The sequence below is a fragment of the Mangifera indica genome, unplaced genomic scaffold (assembly GCF_011075055.1).
Source record: "Mangifera indica cultivar Alphonso unplaced genomic scaffold, CATAS_Mindica_2.1 Un_0062, whole genome shotgun sequence".
NCBI classification, from domain to species: Eukaryota; Viridiplantae; Streptophyta; class Magnoliopsida; order Sapindales; family Anacardiaceae; genus Mangifera; species Mangifera indica.
Window position 1 is genome coordinate 123,077 of NW_025401154.1, and position 20,835 is coordinate 143,911.

The 20,835-nt window shown below is 31.0% G+C and overlaps 1 protein-coding gene across 4 annotated transcripts; it reads left to right on the forward strand.

Moving 5' to 3' along the window:
- Nucleotides 1-1,058: 1,058 nt before the first annotated feature.
- LOC123207146 (non-lysosomal glucosylceramidase-like) lies at nt 1,059-9,298 on the forward strand. 4 transcript variants are annotated; one of them, XM_044624417.1, is made up of 20 exons: nt 1,059-1,150; nt 2,226-2,284; nt 2,738-2,842; nt 3,902-3,958; nt 4,069-4,139; nt 4,263-4,362; nt 4,519-4,589; nt 4,699-4,802; nt 4,889-4,992; nt 5,088-5,141; nt 5,454-5,509; nt 5,630-5,668; nt 5,761-5,905; nt 6,161-6,336; nt 6,430-6,497; nt 6,597-6,669; nt 6,751-6,812; nt 6,898-7,825; nt 8,499-8,789; nt 8,896-9,298. In XM_044624417.1, exons 1-20 carry the CDS (start codon nt 1,090-1,092, stop codon nt 9,176-9,178), a joined length of 2,907 nt encoding a protein of 968 aa, XP_044480352.1. In that variant the 5' UTR covers nt 1,059-1,089; the 3' UTR covers nt 9,179-9,298. The 4 variants fall into 4 exon arrangements, with proteins under 4 accessions (XP_044480352.1, XP_044480353.1, XP_044480355.1 ...); XM_044624418.1 differs by having other exon boundaries at nt 4,702-4,802; XM_044624419.1 differs by lacking the exon at nt 1,059-1,150 and adding an exon at nt 1,257-1,726.
- The last annotated feature ends 11,537 nt before the right edge of the window (nt 9,299-20,835 follow it).

Sequence of the window (20,835 nt, forward strand, 5' to 3'; positions counted from 1 at the left end):
GGATAAGTATTTAGGTTTTTTATTTGTCATAGGTATACTTTTGAATTGTACCTAAAACTTAGATAGAAAACAGTGCTTTGCCCATAAAAACATAAAAATGTGTACATTATTTATCTATTGGTTTATTCTAATATCAACATTCTTGAGTCCACGGATTTATTTTAAAAACATATTTTCACTTTAGGTCTAAAAAAAAAATATATTATTTTGATTTATAAAACTTTGCGTGCATAAAAAATACAAGTTTATGCAATCTAACCATATATTTAAAAAACAATAAAACTCTGTGTAAACTTTTTTGTTATAGAAATAATGTATTATTATATAATTGAGTATTAATTTATTTTTAATTTAAAATTAATCAATTATATAATGATATATCATCTGTATATCTAATTATGTACCTAAAAGTGTGTATGCATAGTATTACTTTTAAAAAAATTGAATTTTTTTCTCTATTCAATGTTTCAAAAATGATCAACATTGCATCCAACTACATTATTAGTGTATGTCAATGCATGTCAACAATTCTCTCTAATTGTTGTATATGTTAGAGAAAATGACCTAAATGCCCTTTTAACATTAAATTATAGTGTTAAAATAGAAAATTGAGTGGAATGTTGATGGTTTGTAAAACCAAGGGTACCTACGTAGTTTCACTAAACTTTGGGTGCAAACAATGTTTTTGAAAAAAAATAAAAATAAAAATAAAAGTTAGTCAAAAATTTTGAATTATGAATAAATAATATTTAATTATATAATAATATATTATCTATATATTTAATTATCTATTCAAAATTACGTATAAATAATAAATTAATTATGCAAACAATACAAATAAATTTACATACAAATAATGATATATTATCATATGATTAAATAATTTTAAATTAAAAATAAAATAATATTAAATTATATAATTGTTTGTATCATTGTTTCATGTACATAGTGGTGCTCATTAATTCGTCATCTATGTACAAGATCGTGTGAAAAAAATGTCAAAAGTTTCTTTCGAGTGTCACACATGTCATGACCTGCCACGGCTATATAAACTTGAAAGATACTTTGATTTCCAAAGTCTTGGACAACATGGTAACAGAATTCTCAACAACCTTTCCTTCAACACCACAAAGCTTGTTTGTCTTCAAAGGTTAGATTTCGTTGCATGCTCATTTTCACGATTGACTTTTTATTGTCACTTGCATTTGTGTTCACGTTATTGTGTCATGATCTTGAAGTTTGATTTTTAAGGAGAGTTAGTCATGCTTGTTGGTTTGTTTGTTTGTACAGTGGATTTGAAGAAAAGGGTTTGATTTGGATTTTACATTGGAATTTGGAAAGAGATCAAATGGTTAATGTTTGTGTTTGTGTTGAGTTGAGTTCTACAAGTTTGATCATTGAAGTGTGGTCATGTTTGTTTATTTATGTGTGAAGTGAATTTGAAGAAGATGGTCACTCTGGAGTTGCATTTGATTCTTGTTATTGTGTCAAGATCAAAGGGTCCAAGTTTATTGAAGTTTTTGATCCTTGAATTGTTGTCATGATAATTCATGTTTATGTAGAGTGACTATAAGGAAGAGGGTTTCAACTGAACATGGGAACATCGCCATTTATACTTTGCAATTGAGAGGAATTGTGTTTGTTTGGAAGCAAATCAGTTCCTACAAAGAATCTGTCTTGTCTGGATAATTCAATCAATCAGAGCATAAATCCTTGTGAAATTTTAGTAAGCGTGTGCTGTTTAGTGGTTGTTTTAGTTAAATTCATGGGAAAGTTTCTTTTTTGGGAAGAAATTGAGTTTTGCGTTTTCTTTTTTCCGGGTAAAGTTTGAATTGGAAAGATTTCCATAAAACAATGGAGGTCTTCATGGACCCATTGTGTTTCTGTATCAAACCCTCATTTACTAATGAATTTCTTATGGCAGTGTCATATTTAACTTTATCCTGATGATGCAATTGGCGGACCTTTTACAAACACATCTTTAAAGGAACTGGCAATTTCTAATTTGATTGATTCACTCCGTTACTAGTCAAGGGATTTACTTTACGTTTACACAATATTGTCCCAGGAAAAATCATTTTGTGCTGACTTTTCTAGCATCAAAATTTAATATTAAAATTATTTGGAAAGTCCCTCCTTACGAGATTGAGTTTGACTATTGACTCCTTTAATAATAATAGTATAGCATCTGAAACCATGATTAAATTATTCATATTATTTTTCAGAGAATATGGAGAATAGCATGAAAGAAGAAGGTGAATTAGGCATGTCTTCAATCCACAAGGTATGCTGTTCGCTCCATTATGCAGAGAGCAGAGTGGACTCTTCTCCTTCAGAGAGCAATAAATGACACATGGATACTAAATTTTTTAATCAGTTCGGAACTTCTTTTTATGATGGAAAAACTTCTAACTTGTTACCAGCTTACTGATACATTCTTATTGACAATCAAAATATACATGCGTTGTGAAAGTTTGGGGTTGAAGTAATGAATGTAAATCTCTTAGACTAGTCTGAACTTCGAATAGAATTTAGCCTAAAGAATGTCAAGTATCCAGTCTTATCTCACTGAATTTAGCCTTCATTAAACCAGTTCCGAGGTGAGAATATGTCACCTTTCAGAGAGTTGTCTCACAGCTATTTTGTTAATGATATTATTCATTTCAAAGACTGACATACTCTTTGTTTCATCTTGAAATTCTTGTTTCATTTTTATTTCTTTTTGTTCTTTCATCAGGTTGACCCAGGGAAACCTGCCTCACTAACATGGCAACGACAACTAGATAGTAAACTAAATCTCCCTGTAGGGTTCACTATGAAGTTTGAAGAGATCAGGCATTTGGTAAATTTACAACTATTTATGATTCATTTAAAGTTTGACATGTTTCTTTCCCGTCTAGACTAAAATGGAAATCAATTTCAGTCAATAAATTGTAAGCCCAGAAACAGTTAAGTTTTTCTGCAGTCAATATAGTCTCCTCCATTTGAGTATATTCTGAGAATTAAAACGCTTAATCCAAGTGTGAATGGTCTGAAAGCTTCTGCTTTTCCAAGTAATTAGTTTGGATTGATCTTTCTCATAATTATTTCTTTATATATGTGGTGTTGCTTAAGCTCAATGCAGAATGTCTAAACATGAAGTTTCTATATAAGATACAACATCTGTTTTTCTATTATACCTTGTTTAAATGATATGATAGGGTTGCCCTAACTGATTGCCCTTTTTTTCACTCTTCATCATTATCCCAGTTGGATCATTTCTTTGTCATTAGTGAACATGAAATTTGGTTTAGTAATCTATTTTGTTTGCAATGATTTTGCATCTAAAGTTGAGAGTTTGTAATCAATGGGGGAAAGCATTTATGTCAACCATAATGTATCATTTATTCGCTCCCCCATATGAGCTCCACTAGGAAGGAGCTCTTCAAGCTTCACAGTGGACTCTTAACTGATGGTAATGTGCCCAATGTTGTGTTCTGACACATTTAATTTATGTAGAAGCTTGAAACCTCTCTTGATTCATTAATGCTCTCAGAAGGTTCGTCATGAAACTGACTGACAGAGATTCTGTACCAATTTTAAGTTTTCGGTAGGATATATAAAATGGATGACTGTACATTCTTCTATGCTGTGTGTTTTCTTCCTTTTCTGGAGGGAGGAAGATGCAGCTTTAACGACAAGACTCATCTCAGAAGATGAGAATATAGTCAGTTTCAAGATCAGGATAAATGTTCTGTTTAATTTTTTTTTCTATAATCTGCACTTACTTATTCTCTAGTTAACAATTTTGGTATCTGAGACTTGCTAATGGCTGAGGCAGACACTTTTATCCTTCCCTTCATGTATTTTGATAGATATTATTAAGTCTCATTCCAATTTTCTAATTTTTTACTGTTGGAAGGCCCCAATTGGTTTGCGACTGTATCGTTATACCAAACGAGAAGCAGCAGAAGGGCGGGTAAAGATTTCATCTGTTTTTGTCTAAATGGATGCTTTGTGATTAGAATATCATATCTGGTTTATAATCCTTTTATTTCAATTATAACCAAACATTCTTCATGTTTGTAGGCATCAATATTTGACATTTTCAGAAAACATATTATTACAGGTGATCATGGCATTCCTTTAGGTGGAATTGGGTATGTATTCATCATTGCTGACAACTGTGACAATGCACATTTTCAATGTTCTTGTAAGTTTATAAGAAAATACCCTGGCCAATGTTGTTTTAATTCAATTTATTTTTGAAATCATGAATTTAGTGCAGGAAGCATCGGAAGAAGTTACAGAGGTGAATTTCAGCAATTTAAATTGTTTGCCACAACATGTGAAGAAGGCCCAGTTCCGGCAAATCAGTTTTCTGTAAGTCTGCTTCTTATATTTTGGTAAAAAAGTTTTACTTGATCTATAGTGATGATAAACAAAATTAAAATGCTCATATTGTTTCCATTTAACTGCTTGTATAATGATATTGCCAACTTGTAGCTTGCAAAAATTCTAATATATTTAAGTGATCAGGTCTTTGTTTCACGACCGGGTGGAAAAAAATTTTCCACTGTGTTATGTCCAAAGAGTCCAGAGGTTTCCAGGTATGAATTAAGATCATCCAGGAATTCAACTTCTTCAATTTCTGAAACTAAAGTATCATTTGATAGTTACTTTATAAACTCATTATTTGTAATTGTCTGAGTTACTCAGCAGGCAAGGTTCAGCTTCAGGCATTAAGTCTTGGGATTGGAATCTGAAGGGGGAGAAATGTACATATCATGCTTTGTATCCAAGAGCCTGGACAGTCTATGAAGGTATTAGTTTTTTAACTTGAAAACAGTAAATTTCTGTTCTATCATCGGCAGTTTCCTACATTTGGTATCAATATTTGCAAAAACAGGTGAACCTGATCCGGAGCTGAGAATTGTTTGTCGTCAAATTTCGCCTATTATTCCCAACAATTACAAAGAGAGCAGTTTGCCTGTATCAGTATTTACGTTCACGGTATGAAAAGGCATGTGAGCAAATTCATTTGTATATAAATACTGTATTGTCACTCTAGATTGTGTGTCTTAGTAGATGCTTTATGCTTCTTTCAGCTATCTAATTCTGGACAGACACCTGCTGATGTCACCTTGCTTTTTACATGGGCTGTAAGTCCGGCATTTTATACAGTGCATCACATTTCAACTTATTATATGAAATCCTTGATAACCATGATCATTATCGATAGTTCTCTAAGGAAATATGAAATATTTTGATTTACTCGATCAATGCCAAGTACATTGCTTTGTGTTCTGTCACATGCTGAGTTTTTTAATTTCTCCCGTTAGATAATGAACTTGTATGAAGTTGAAGGTGGGGAGGTAGCTTCAGTTTAAAATCTTGCACCAGGATTCATTTGTATGGTAAACAGGTTTCTACCATTTATATTACTCTTAATTTATATATTTATGATTTCTCAGAACTCTGTGGGTGGAGCCTCTGCATTATCTGGTGATCACTTCAACTCAAAGATGATGTGAGGATTTTATCATTTGACTTTATTCAATCTGTAAAATTATTGACCATTAATTATTCTGCCTGTATTCCGTGTTAATGTTAGTTGTTTAATCATTAAATGATTCTTGATGCTTTCCAGGACAAAAGGAGGAGTGCATGGAGTAACTTTACACCACAAGTAATTTATTAATCAGATATAATGTTGACCCTCATACATATTTCAAATTCTAGGCCATATCATATCTCTAATGTGAACTGCAAACATTGCAGAACAGCAAATGGACGTCCTCCTATAACTTTTGCCATTGCAGCAAAGGAAACATCTAATGTACGTGTCACCGAGTGTCCTTGCTTTGTGATAACTGGTGACTCTGAAGGAATCACTGCTAAAGATATGTGGAATGAAATTAAAAAGGTAATTAACCTCTTTTACATTCTCCCATGTCCCCAAAATATACAGCAATTTAAGCCTTAAAAAAAATAAAAGAAAGGGTCTTAATTTAGTCATAACCATCATTTTCTAGTGTGTTTATGAATAAATGTTTAATGAAATTCATTAATGAATTTGAGAACTCAGTTTAGGTCAGCAAAATCTGCACATGTGATAATTTTGCAGCATAATCCGCTATTGACTTGAAAAAAATTGTGATTGTTTTATTTGTAATTAAAGAATGGATCATTTGAGCACCTTGACTGTATAGAAACGTCACCATCAGAACTGGGATCATCCATTGGAGCAGCTATTGCAGCCTCTTTGACTGTTCCTTCTGGCACTGTCTGCACTGTCACATTTTCATTGGCATGGGACAGTCCAGAAGTCAGATTTCAAGAGAAGACATACCACAGGTGGCTTCCCCAGACTCCCAATACTTGTTTATAGCAAAGCCTATAGTACCTAAGTTTTTTGAGAGTTTATTGTAAAAGCATCTTTCATTTCAGGCGTTATACAAAATTTTATGGCACTTTCGGGGATGCAGCCCAGAGTATGGCACATGATGCTATCCTAGGTAATATCAGCATGATTGTATCAACTGTTAGAATGAGCATTTATTTTCAATTTCTACCAATACAGCTAACTGAATGTTTTTCTAATGAATTGGAACTAGAACATGCTCAATGGGAATCTGAGATTGAAGCATGGCAAAGACCAATTATTGAAGACAAAAGGTTTCCTGAATGGTGAGATTAATGGAACCTGTTGGCTTACAAATTCTTCTAATTTTGTTTTGAAGATAGCAAAATTGAGAATTTCTTATGCAGGTACCCCATTACTCTCTTCAATGAGCTGTATTATCTGAATGCTGGAGGAACAATTTGGACAGGTATTCATGGAGCTTAAAGTTTATTTGCTGGAAGCCAATTCTAATCTAATACTAAAATGACACTTTTTTTTCTAATTTTGCATAGATGGATTACCCCCACTTCAAAATTTGGTGGCATTTAGAGAAAGAAAATTTTTTCTTGATAAAACCAGGTCAGATTTGAAGACTACAATCAATAATGACAATGCAAATCATACTGCTGTTGAAGTCCTCAAATTGATGACATCGACATTAGAGGACATACATACTCCTGCAATGTCAAATGCTGCTTTGGGAACACGATTACTCCAGAATGAAGAAGGGAGCATTGGTCAATTCCTCTACCTTGAAGGGAGAGAATACCTCATGTGGAATACTTACGATGTTCATTTCTATTCATCTTTTGCATTACTCATGCTATTCCCAAAACTTGAACTCAGTGTCCAAAGAGACTTTGCAGCTGCAGTAATGTTACATGATCCTGGTAGGGTGCAAATTATGAGTGATGGAAAATGGGTTCTTAGAAAAGTTCTTGGCTCAGTACCCCATGATATTGGGCTCAATGACCCCTGGTTTGAAGTAAATGCTTATAATCTCCACAATACGGCTCATTGGAAAGACTTGAATCCAAAATTTGTCCTCCAGATATACCGTGATGTAATTGCTACTGGTGATAAAAATTTTGCACAAGCTGTTTGGCCTTCAGTTTATGTTGCAATGGCTTTTACGGATCAGTTTGATAAGGATGGAGATGGAATGATTGAGAATGAGGGATTCCCTGATCAGACTTACGATGCATGGTCTGTTAGTGGTATCAGTGCATATTGTGGTGGCCTGTGGGTGGCTGCTCTCCAGGCTGCTTCAGCCTTGGCACATGTAGTTGATGACCATGAATGTGCTAGCTACTTCTGGGTTAAATATCAAAAGGCTAAAGCTGTCTATGGCACTTTATGGAATGGTTCCTACTTCAACTACGACAACAGTAATGGCAGTTCCAGTGCAGCTATTCAAGCTGATCAATTGGCTGGACAATGGTGAGTGAGATTAAATTTTTTTTTTTTCTTTTTCAATTTCAAGAATTAAATCATATGATGAATATTAGGATAACAAATTCAACATGATCACATTTTTGTCACTTCTGTGGCTCATTTTTATTGTTTCAATTGCTGTTCCTACATATCTGTCCAAGTATCACAAATCAGTGCAGTGGCCATTAAGTAGTACACATTTAGTGCTTTTGTTCAAATAAAGTGGCTGTTACAAAAATTTTACCTCTGATACTGTGATATTGTCGCTTGCCTATCTTCATTTCACAATCAACAACTTGGCAATTTCATACAGCTGCTAGGCTTTTTGTTGTGCAGTCTTACAATTATAATATTTTGCCGGTGTATTTTTCCCATTAATTAAGTTGATTGTGTTTACCTTTTTAACTAAATTGAACTAGAGATAAGAGGAAATAAGGGATGCAGCCCTTACAGTGTTTGCTCCTAAGACCAAATATTTTCTAGAAAGGAAATTTTCAAGATAAAAAGACTTACAGTACTAATACAGAACCACTTTTAAAAGCAATTTTTTCTTGAACAGATTTCGAAACGCTAGCTATATAACGGATATGCTTTTTATGCATTTTACTTAAATGCCATATCCTTTTTTATATTTCAAAGTGAGATATGTTGTGTTGATTGTGGCTTGTTACTTTTTTAGGTATGCTAGAGCATGTGGGCTTTCTCCAATTGCTGATGAGGATAAAGTGAGGAATGCACTTGAGAAAATTCACAAATTCAATGTCTTAAAGGTGAAAGACGGAAAGCGTGGGGCAGTGAATGGTATATTTCCAGATGGAAGAGTTGATATGTCAGCTTTGCAATCAAAGGAAATATGGAGTGGAGTTACATATGCTCTTGCTGCTACTATGATTCAAGAGGACATGCCAGATAAGGCATTTGAAACGGCAGCAGGGATCTATGAAGCTGCCTGGTCCCAAAAAGGTTTAGGGTAAGTTTGTTTTTTGATGGTTTTATATCAGCTTCAGTTTCAGGCTTGCGTGTGTCATATAGAGGTTTCATTTCTCATCACTAATCAAAACTGCTTCTGTTTGCAGTTATAGTTTTCAGACTCCAGAAGCCTGGAACACTGATGATGAGTTTCGAAGTCTTTGTTACATGAGACCGTTGGCCATCTGGGCAATGCAATGGGCATTGTCAAAGCCTAAGCTGTTCAAGGATGAGATAAAGCATGAGAGCAGTGTTGAAGAGTCTTCCTATGTGAAGCAACATGCAGCATTTTTGAAAGTTGCCAACCTGCTAAAGTTGCCAAAGGAGGAACCTCCTAAGAGCTTGCTGCAACTTCTTTATGATTTGACCTGCAAGAGAATTCTTTGGTAACCGATTCTTACATCCTGCATATGAATTTTAGCAATTCTTTTCGTTGACGAAAGGAGTAATGTTTGATGAACATTATTGGAACTTAAATGTTAATGCTAATTAAATGGTATGTGCAAACAATTCCATCTTCAAAATACATTGATGAATTGGAAAGAAGCTACCCAATGGAAACTAGCATTGAAAGAACTCGTTGAAGAATATAATCACATATGGGCCAAGGGATGCACTGGGACCTAGATTAAATTTATCACTGGACCCCTGAAATTTAAGTTTACTGACTGGTTTCCAGGACAAATTTTTTGTTTTTTGGGTCCCCTAACTTTTGTTAAAGGTTTTTTTTTTATAGGTGCAACTTTTAATTATTTTATTAAAGATAATTGTTTTAAGGCCAAACGATTGATTACCACCCAAAGTTTATTGAATTATCAAATTAGTACCCATTAACTATTGAAACTCAAATACCCACCGGTGAGTGATTAAAATTAACAAAATCAGTTAACATTATTTATTTCTCCCTTATGTTTAGAAAACTAATAATTTTTTTCAAGATTAAACTTTGAAATATTATTTTTCCTTTAGGGTTCCTTTTTCTCTCTCTCTCTCTCTCTCTGTTTCGACATCATCATTGGCCAACATTTCTCTCTCTTTCCTTTTCCAGTGTCGTCTTTGTCTTTGATGAAGATGACATTCTTCATCTAGAGAAGACACCAAAAAGGAGGAAGAGAGAGAAGTCAACCAATGATGACGTTGGAAAAGGGAAGGAGAAAAGAAAGAAATCTTAGAGGGAAAATGTAACATTTCAAAATTTAATCCTATGAAAAAATTGTTAGTTTTCTAAATTTATGGGAGAAATAAATAATGTTTTATTATTTTTAATATTTTACTAGTGAAATTACGGTTTTACCTTTGGAACTTAATTAATTCTGTTAATTTTATCAGTCCATAGGTGGGTGTTTAGGTTTTTAATAATTAATAGGTATCAATTTAGGAATGTAATGAACCTTGGGTGGGAATAAGTCTTTTGGCCTTGTTTTAAACTTAAATATTAAAAAAAAAATTTCTATTTATAAGTACACTAGCCTATTCAAATGTCTCTTCTAAGTTATTTTATGTCCAAACAATGTCACACATCTTCTCTTAGTCTCCTCTAAAATTATTATAATTCATGGTGAATTTCGGCTTCCAATCCTAGGTGACAATCTTAAACTATATTTTTTCAATTTCTCCTTTTTTTTCTACTTTAATTTTTAGATTTAGCTTTATGAGTAAAATTATGAATTTAGTGTTTGATGCAAATACTATATTATTTTCATTTATGTGTAAATGTGATATTCATTTAATTGATGACTTTTTTTTTTTTTTTTGTAACTTTCATTTTGTTACATTACTAACTTATGAATTAGATGTTGCATAGTCATGAATATGCAAAATTATTGTCAAAGAGTAAGACATACTATTAATTTCTTGGGTTCAAATTTTATTACATAATTAGGGTTTGTTTAACTTACTTTCCGTGAATAGAAAATTTGTGGAAGGATATTTCTAATTTTTTGGGTTCAATTTTTTATTCAAGTCCTTTAAATTTGTTTTTAGCACAACAAATTCTTTAATTTAAGGTGGATTTCAGTTCATTTCATATCAAAAGAAGAGAAAACATATAAAATTGTGCTAAGTGTGTTTTAAGTTTGATGTTGATGAGAAAAAAAAAAGTAAAAAAGACATTATGAGTGATGCTACAGGCATTCATTGCCCACCCACAAAAATTCATTACATATGGCTACAATTCTAAAAATCATACCTGTTTTTATGTGATTTATCTTTAGGTTCCATGGGTAACCTGCCCATTTTGTTAGGTCTTGATTCAAGCCAAGTTAACTTAAGCTCATTTCCCAACTTAGCTTGAATGAGCTTAGCTTATGTGAGTTTGAGTCTAAAGGTTTAATGTTGTCAAGCAAGAGCTTGAGATAGTTTGGTTCGTCAAGCTTGCGAACATAAAAAACCTCAATTTGAATCTATTAAAATAATATTATTTTAACTAATATACATAAAAATAACGTTGTTTGATTTTAAGTTGTCATAGTGGCAGAGATATGGATGTAGGTGCAGTTATAGTAGTTTAATGTTTGAGACAATTTAGTGGTTGTGATGCTAGTTGAGATGTGGAATATTGAAAGGTCTTTTTTTCAAATTTTAGGAGAGAAAAATGATGATTTCACTGTTTTATTTTTTATTTTTCCCTAATTAAGTTAGAATTTAGGTGAAAATTTGTTTTTGTGCCTAAATTGGTTTGGAAAATTTGGGTAACCCCTTCTAGCATTAAAGCTAAACAAAGAAAGATTGTTGAAAACCATAAAACTATGTAAGGCGTAACATGGAGACAATTGAGAGAGCGAGAGTCACAGAAAAATCGATAGGTCAATTGAATGTAGCATCATTTTAAAACCGAAGATAAGAGGAAAGATAATTTTTTTTTTCCCCGTTATTGTATTTTTTTTAAATGAAATTTAAGCTTTGAAGGAATTTTAAATATAGTTGTAGTAGTGCAAACATAGTTGTTGAATTTTGTTTGTTTAATTGATTTATAGATTCAATTCTAAATATAGTTGTTGAATTTGTCAACGGAGTTTTATAAATAATGTTCAACTCAATTTGTCAGTTGTTTTTTCGGTTAGTGAATTTGCTTGGTTGGCAGTAATTGCCTTTGGTATGTATGTAGTGTCAAAGAATGAAGCAAAGGAAATTCTTGTTGGGAATGAATGATAGTAAGCCAATTTTTTTGTCATTATTTTTACTTTTTTCAGGCATTGTTGAATAGAGATGACAATTTTGGTCTGATTTTAGAGATTTCGACCCTCTCTAACTCTAATAGAGAGAAGATTTTCTAATAAAAACAAGGAAACGGGAAAGGGGATGAAAAAATTTTCATAATTGAGGACGAGTCGAGGACGAGGATACATGTATCCCCTCCCCGCCCCACCGTTTCCCCTCTCCACCTCTGTCACTGTCCCTTTATATTAATATATTTATTTAAAATACTAACATATCTTTATAACTCATCAAATTTGTTGAATTATATATATATTTTTTTAAGATTTACAATCATTATTGTTTTTTTTATGCATCAGATCGGGTTATGTCTTTTTTAAGTTGATATTTATTAAAGATGACAATTTAATCATTTAAATCAGACTTTCTTTTTGTACTCTTTTAAATGGGAAGAGATTCTTTAATAAAAATAAGACTGTAAAAATCTTTATAATAAAAAATGGGGTAAAGATAGAGATAAGAATGAGGATAAATATATTTCTTTTTTATCCATCATTGGTTCATCCCTTTCCTTATATATCTTTTTTTCTCGTAATTACTCTTTTATATATTCACTAAACCCCTCGATACTAAATTACTTTTAATAATTTTGAATTATTATTAATATAACCTAATCATATAAAGCTAACCCTAATGGACCTAATCCATATTACATTGTTTCCCTGTGGGATGGGAATAAGGGGAGAAGAATTTTCCTTTAAAGGGGAAGAGAAAAAAAAATTTTTCTTGTAAATAGAGGATATAGATTCTTTATTATCCTTGTATAGGGAATTGGATAAAGACGAGGAAATGTTTCATATATAGGGACAGAGACCGGGAACAGGTATTCAACCCATCCATGCATGTTGCTATCCTTAATGTTGACATTGGTCAATGTCAATTAAATAAAGAAGCCCAATCAAGTTGTTACTTTGGGTCATTCAGTTTGGGCCACTGAAAAATTGAATCATTTTCTTTTGGGCCAATATTTAAGGGTCAATATAAATTGGCTTAAGTTAGGTGTTGAGATATTCAATTAAGTCATCTACATTTGTTGTTTCCATATCCGACCCATACAAATTCGAAATTTGTTACTCAGTCTACACATTAATTTTCAGATTAAATAATGTAAAAAAATTATTTTATTTTAGACACATCTCATTAATCTTATTTGGTATGAGTTTTGTCATGTGTAAAAACAAATGTATTATATTTTATTATATATGATGGACCAATATAAAATATAATAATATAAATAAGTTGAGCCGTCCAATCTAAAACTTTTTTTTAATCAGCCCTAAGTTATTTTATTAATTAAGAGACATGGACTAATGTCAACATTAAATTAAAAGGGACATTACCTAACCCATTGCACAACACAATTATTATATATATTTTTTTTATCCCATAAAAATTTAATATTATAAATTGGGCCATTATAAATAATACAATATAATATATTGACTTTCACACGTTGCAAAGTTCATCATATATAAGGGTTCAATAATTTTGTTATACTATTTGATCACAACAAAACAAACTTTATCAATATTATACAAAATTGTCAATAATATAGGTATATAGTTATTAATTTGTAGATCTAATATAAGAAATAAATATTTTTATCAATAAAAGTTCAGTGTGTTGTTTAAGACTTGAATTTTGTCTCAACAAAATTCAAAGAAGATAATTTCATAGGTTGCCATAAAAGCACAAATTAACAATTAATTTACCTTTTGTATAGAGGAAACTTTTATTCAATTTAAGGAATAAGATATAAAGATGACAAATTTGATCTAAATATAGGGTCTTTGACGTTTCCAAGCCTAATAAAGAAAAGATTCTCTAATGTAAATGAGGAACAGAACGAGGAGAGTAACAAAAAATATCCCTAAAATCAGGGATAGACTAGAGACAAAGATACATATATCTTCTCTCCGCCTTGTCTTTGGCCCCATCTTTGTCTCTGCCCCTTTATATCAATATTTTTACATAAAATACTAACATATCCTTATATTTTTAAATTATTTATATTTTTCAAATTTATTTATATTTTTATGGTGCATATTAAGGTGATTAACATATATTATTTCTGGCATTTGAAAATAGTAGGTTAATTTAATTTTAGTTAATTTTTTGGTTTATTATGTTTATATTGTATTTAGAAGATACATGAAAAAAAATTTTACTGAGAGTATCGAGACGGAGAGAGGATTTTTTCTCGTGGATAAGGAATGGAAAGAAAAATTTTTCCCATTGAGAGGGGACAAGGAATATTTTTTATACCCATAACAAAGACATGTTAGGGATAAGGATTGATATCCCCGCTAAGGATGTAGACAAGGACAAAGAATAAGGTATTTAGTCCCACCCTTCCTCATTGTCATCTCTAATAAGACAGTGATCAAATATCAAATGGAGACCAACATAATGAAAGTTCAAACTATGAGTGGGGTTGGATTCAAGTAGATTTGACAAACAAGCGGGTGGGCCACGTAAAACCCAATACAGGTAAAATGGGTGCTGGTAAAAAACGGGGTCAATTTGTATGGATAATGATTTATAAAACTTGTACTTGACCTTGCGTGGGTTACTCACTAATATTAATTTCTCATTACTTTTTATATTTTTATTATTTTAATATATCAATTTCATAAATTTAAATATTTTTCTTTTTAAGTACGTAACTTTTTTATAGAGGAACAAAAATATACCTCAAATTATCAAAATGTTTTCAATACATTTGAAAAATTTTAATATTAAACACAAAATGAATATTTATAACAAAATGTTTAATGTTCAAGTTCTTTAAATTTGTTTTTAGCACAACAAATTCATTAATTTAAGGTGGATTTGAGTTCATTTCATGTCAAAAGAAGAGAAAACATATAAAATTGTGTTAGGTGTGTTTTAAGTTTGATGTTGATGGGGAAAAAAAAAAAAGTAAAAAAGATATCATGAGTGACCCTACAAGCATTCATTGCCCATTCGCAAAAATTTATTAAAATAACATCAATTTGAATCTATTAAAATAACATCATTTTAACTAATGCACATCAAAATAATGTTGTTTGATTCTAAATTGTGGTGGTGGCGGAGATATAGATGTAAGTGTGGTGATAGTAGTTTAATGTTGGAGACAATTTAGTAGTGGTGATGCTAGTTGAGATGTGGAATATTGAAAGTTTTTTTTTTCAAATTTTAGGAGAGAAAAATGATGATTTTACTGTTTTATTTTTTATTTTTCCCCAATTAAGTTAGAATTTAGGTGAAAATTTGTTTTTGCGCCTAAATTGGTTTAGAAAATTTGGGTAACCCCTTCTGGTATTAAAGCTAAACAAAGAAAGATTGTTGAAAACCATAAAACTATGTAAGGCGTAACATAGAGACAATTGAGAGAGCGAGAGTCACAGAAAAATCGATAGGTCTGTTGAATGTGACATCATTTTGAAACCGAAGATAAGAGGAACAATAAGTTTTTTTTTTTTCCCCATTATTGTATTTTTTTAAAATGAAATTTAAGCTTTGAAGGAATTTTAAATATAGTTGTAGTAGTGCAAACACCTACACCTGTTATGAGTTGATGAAATTTTTGTTGCATTCCAAGAAATGGCGAACCAAAATCTTTACAAAAGGGGGGCTTTCGTGACTTTGTCATTATTTTTTAATCAATTAGTGAAAACTTTTTAAAAACCTAATATTAAGCAAATATATATATATATATATATATATATATATATATAATATCAAAAATCTGAAAAAAAAAACATAATACAAGTAATTTTTTTACAGAAAAAATATCTATTTAAATCCAATATAATCACAATTATTTTCAATCACAAACCATAAGAAATATTCCATATAAATTTAGAGCTAAGTTAAAACTCTAACCCAAGTGAAGTGCATTATAATTTACAAAGAGATAGATTGAAATCATCAGGGAAGTAGTTGAATTTCAAGTTGTATAACTCTAAATCAATTGTTAAAATCAAAACCCAATTGTTCAGATTAAAAATTCATACATCTTTGCATACCAATTAAATAACCATGTAAAAGAAAAATTAAAATTTAGAGTGGAGACTCCAACCGATTCATATTGTATTGTATTATATTATAAGTTGGCCCATCATAAATAATACAATATAATATATTGATTTTTACACATTAAAAAAGTTTATCCTAAATAAGATTAAGATATGTTTAATGCTCCATAATTTTATTGCATAATTTGATCACAACAAAACAAACTTTATCAATATTATACAAAATTGTCTATAATATATAATATGCATCATTATTAATATGTAGACCTAATATAAGAAATAAATATTTCTATCAGTTAAAGTTTGTAATATTGTTTAAGACTTAAATTTTGTCTCAGCAAAATTCAAAGATAATTTTGTAGATTGCAATAATGGTATAGTTTAACAATTACTTCACCTTTTTCATTGAGGGAACCTTTATTCAGTTCAAGTTCAAGGAATAAGGCAGTGATCAAATATCAAATGGAGATCAACATAATGAAAGTTCAAACTATAATTGGGGTTGGATTCAAGCAGATTTGACAAACAGGTGGGTGGGTCGGATGAAAACCCATATATATAAAATAGGTGCAGGTTGAAAATGAGTCAATTTATACAAATAACGACTTATAAAACTTATACTCGACTTTGAGGGTATGAGTTGACTTATGGATTACCTACTAATATTAATTTCTCGTAACTTTTCTTTGTTTTTATTATTTTAATATATTCATTTTATAATTTTTAATATTTTTCTCTTCAAGTGTATAAGTATTTTGTAGAGGAGCAAAAATTTACCTCAAATTATAAAAATGTTTTTATATATTTGAAGAATTTTAACATTAAATACGGAATGAATATTTATAACAAAATGTTTAATGCTCAAGTTCTTTAAATTTGTTTTTAACATAACAAATTTTTTAATTTAAGGTGGATTTGAGTTTATTTTATGTCAAGAAAAGAAAAAAATATGTGAAATTATGTTGGCTCTGTTTTAAGTTTGATATTAATGAGGAAAAAAAATAAGTAGAAAAGAAATCACAGGTGACCCATAGATATCCCTGGCCTGTTTGCAAACATCCATTACTTGTGGGTATGAGTTCAAAAATCTAAAACTCATATCCGTTTTTAAAAACCACCTAATATTGCGCAAAAGAAATAATATAATATCAAGAAAATAAAAAAAAAATAATACATCTTATGAGTAATTTTTCACGGAAAAACCTATTTAAAGTGAGGAGAGAGAGAGAAATTATCTACTTAAATCTAATATAATCGTAAGTGTTTTCAATCACAATCCACAAGAAATATTTCAAACAAATTTAGAGCTAAGTCAAATCTTTAACATAAGTGAGATACATTATAATTTACAAAAAGATAAATTAAAATCATCAAAGAAGTAGTTGAATTTCGATCAACCACTCCATCAAATTCTAGAGAGGTTTTGAGCGTTGGATGTCTACGGTTGATATGCACAGATTAATGAGTCAGATTTGTGCCAGTAAGTAGCAGCAAATTAAGGAAGACACAACGGCGCTGACGGATGGTTTTGCTCCTTGTTCCGGCATCAATCGGTAGTTTTGTTTGAAGGAGTATGGGTATGAGGTCATGACTCATCTCGACAGTGGCTCATATGCCTTCAATTTCACTAGAAATTGCAGCAAGAATTTGACTCCACGTGGCAGCTATTCAAGTCCGGTTTTAGCAGGAAAAAAACTTTCGGTTCGAAAATTGTACATACCAGATTTAAATTCAATCTCAAATTACTAAAATCAGACAATTTATAACGCAATTTCAATGTTTGATGGATTAGTTTGAATTCCCAATCTCGAAAGCAAACCAAAATAAATCCTGATTGGATTTTAATAGACCCTAATTTCAGAATTTTGCAGTCTTAATTTCTAGGGTTTGATTTATACAGAAATTTAATGTACCAACCTGAAATTCGTTTTTCAATTTCTATAATTTGGGATTCTAAAATCCATATTGCGAGGTTTTAATTCATCAATTAAAAAAAACATATAATTGAATTTAATGCAAAACCCTAATTTCAATTTCAATCTCAAATTCCAAATCAACCAAAACCCTAATTTATGCATAAAACCCTAATTTCTGGTTTTTTTTTTTCCTAATTTAGAATTATCAAACCATAATTTTAAATTGTATAATTCTGATTTTAGTTTCAGAAATTTTCAGATTAAATAACCTTTAAGCCTTAATAGAATTTCAATTAAACCTTAATATTGAAATTTAATCAAGGGAAATTATAAAAAAATAGCCAAAATTAAGGGGGTCTAAATGAAATTGCCCAAAATATTCAGGTTTAAGCAAAAATGCCTAGATTTTGTGAAATAACGAAATTGCCCCCATATATAAACTCAACAAATTTCGTTACTCCCCACAGTAATTTTACTGTACAAATTCAAAGAAAATTCAAAATTTCCCACTCTCCCACGGTCATCCAGATTTCCATCGATTCTCTTGGTTTCCGGCAACCGGAAATGGCAAAGAAGGTTAGTAGATCTCTCGTAATCTTGTTTGAATCAACTTATTGCTCATATTATTGAAATTTGATTGAGATTTTGCGGTTTGAAATTTTAGGGTTTCGATTTGAACAATGCTTAAAATGTTTTGATTCTTGGCTATTTTGGTTGAATTGATTGAGGGGTTTTATGTTATACAACGTATAGATTTGATTTATGTGAAAATCGGAGGTTGAAACAACAAAATTTTGGTCGAAAATGGCTGTCGAAGAGATCGGCAGTCCGACGTGGGAACAGTGTTTCCCACGTCAAGCACGTTCATCCCACATTCAGAAGACATTGTCCGTTTTTTAGGGGGGTAAATTAGCTTTTTTAAAATATTGGGGCATCGTGGGAGAGTCCTTAGCCCATGCCGGGTTTTTTTGAAATTTGTCACATCAACGTGAGTTTGGCAAAATTACGAAAATGCCCCTATATATAAGCACAGCCAAATTTTCTCATTTCCCTCTGTAATCTTTGCGATTTTACTATGCATTTCTAAGAAATCTCAAAACTTTCCACGCCACCACGTTCATCCCACGGCCGACCAAATTTCCACCGATTTTCTTGCTTTCCCGCATCCACAAATGGCAAAGAAGGTTAGCATATCTCCCGTAATCTTATTTGAATCAAGTTATTGCTCATATTATTGAGATTTGATTGAGATTTTACGGTTTGAAATTTTAGGGTTTCGATCTTGAACAATGCTTAAAATGTTTTGATTCTTAGTTGTTTTGGTTGAATTGATTAAGGGGTTTTATGTTATACAACGTGTAAATTTGATTTATGTGGAAATCGGAGGACGAAACAACCAAATTTTAGCCGAAAATGGCTGCCGAAGAGATCAGCAGTCTGACGTGGGAACAGTGTTTCCCACGTCAAGTGCGTTCATCCCATGTTCAGCAGAGATTGGCCATTTATTAGGGGGGTAAATTAGCTTTTTTAAAATATTGGGAAGCCAAGGAGATTCCTTAGAACACAGCGGGTTTTTCTGAAATTTGTCATATAACAGTGGACCTGTTTAAAATAGGAGTTTTCATGAGGGGTAAATTGAGAATTTTCTTATCTAGGGTTTATAATTGTGTAGTTTTCGAATTTTATATTCGTTTTCTCTATTCTAGGGTTTTCAACTTTTAGAATTCGAATTTCAATTACATTTTTTCGAATTTCACTGTTTTACAATATATAGACTCGTATTTTTCAGATTTCTGAAGAATTTTTTGATTATTCCCATTCTAGGGTATTTCAACTTTTAGAATTCGAATTTCAGTTCCGTTTTTTCAAATTTTACTATTTTACGATATATCGACTCGTATTTTTCAAATTTCTAAAAGATTTTTCGATTGTTGCCATTCTAGGGGTTTTCAACTTTAAGAATTCGAATTTAAATTTCATTTTTTTGAATTTCATCGTTTTACGAGATATCGACTCGTATTTTTCAGATTTCCGAAGGATTTTTCGATTGTTGTCATTGTAGGGTTTTTCAACTTTTAGAATTTGAATTTGAATTCCATTTTTTCAAATTTCACCGTTTTACGAGATATCGACTGGTATTTTTCAGATTTTTGAAGAATTTTTCGATTGTTGCCATTCTAGGGTTTTTCAACTTTTAGAATTCGAATTTTAATTTCGTTTTTTTGAATTATATCGTTTTACGATATATCGACTTGTATTTTTTAGATTTCTAAAGAATTTTTTGATTGTTGCCATTCTAGGGTATTTCAACTTTTAGAATTCGAATTTCAGTTCCTTTTTTTGAATTTCACCGTTTTACGATATATCGACTCGTATTTTTTAGATTTTCGAAGAATTTTTTTATTGTTGCCATTCTAGGGTATTTTAACTTTTAGAATTTGAATTTTAGTTCTGTTTTTTCAAATTTCACCGTTTTACGAGATATAGACTCGTATTTTTCAGATTTTCGAAGGATTTTTCGATTGTTGCCATTATAGGGTTTTTTAACTTATAGAATTTGAATTTTAGTTTCGTTTTTCTGAATTGCACCATTTTAGGATATATCAACTCATATTTTCTTATTTTCGGTTGATTTTTTGATTGTTAACATTCTATAGTATTTCAACTTATAGAAATAAAATTTCATTGCAATTTTTCCGAATTTCACCTTTTTTGGCTATATCAACTCGTATTTTCTAGATTTTCGATCGATTTTTTGTTTCTTAACATTCTAGGGTAGTTGAACATGTAGAATTTGAATTTCAGTTTCATTTTTTCGAATTTTACCGTTATCAGACACTTAAATCTTATTTTTTAAGTTTTGTCATTTCCTTTTTGATTATTTGGTATTTTT

Excerpts from the sequence above, each read along its gene's own strand:
- LOC123207146 (XM_044624417.1), top strand. The coding sequence starts at position 1,090 with ATGGTAACAGAATTCTCAACAACCTTTCCTTCAACACCACAAAGCTTG. Across the intron at positions 4,140-4,262 it reads ATTCCTTTAGGTGGAATTGG|TGCAGGAAGCATCGGAAGAA; the intron begins GTATGTATTCAT and ends TCATGAATTTAG. Across the intron at positions 5,669-5,760 it reads GGAGTAACTTTACACCACAA|AACAGCAAATGGACGTCCTC; the intron begins GTAATTTATTAA and ends CAAACATTGCAG.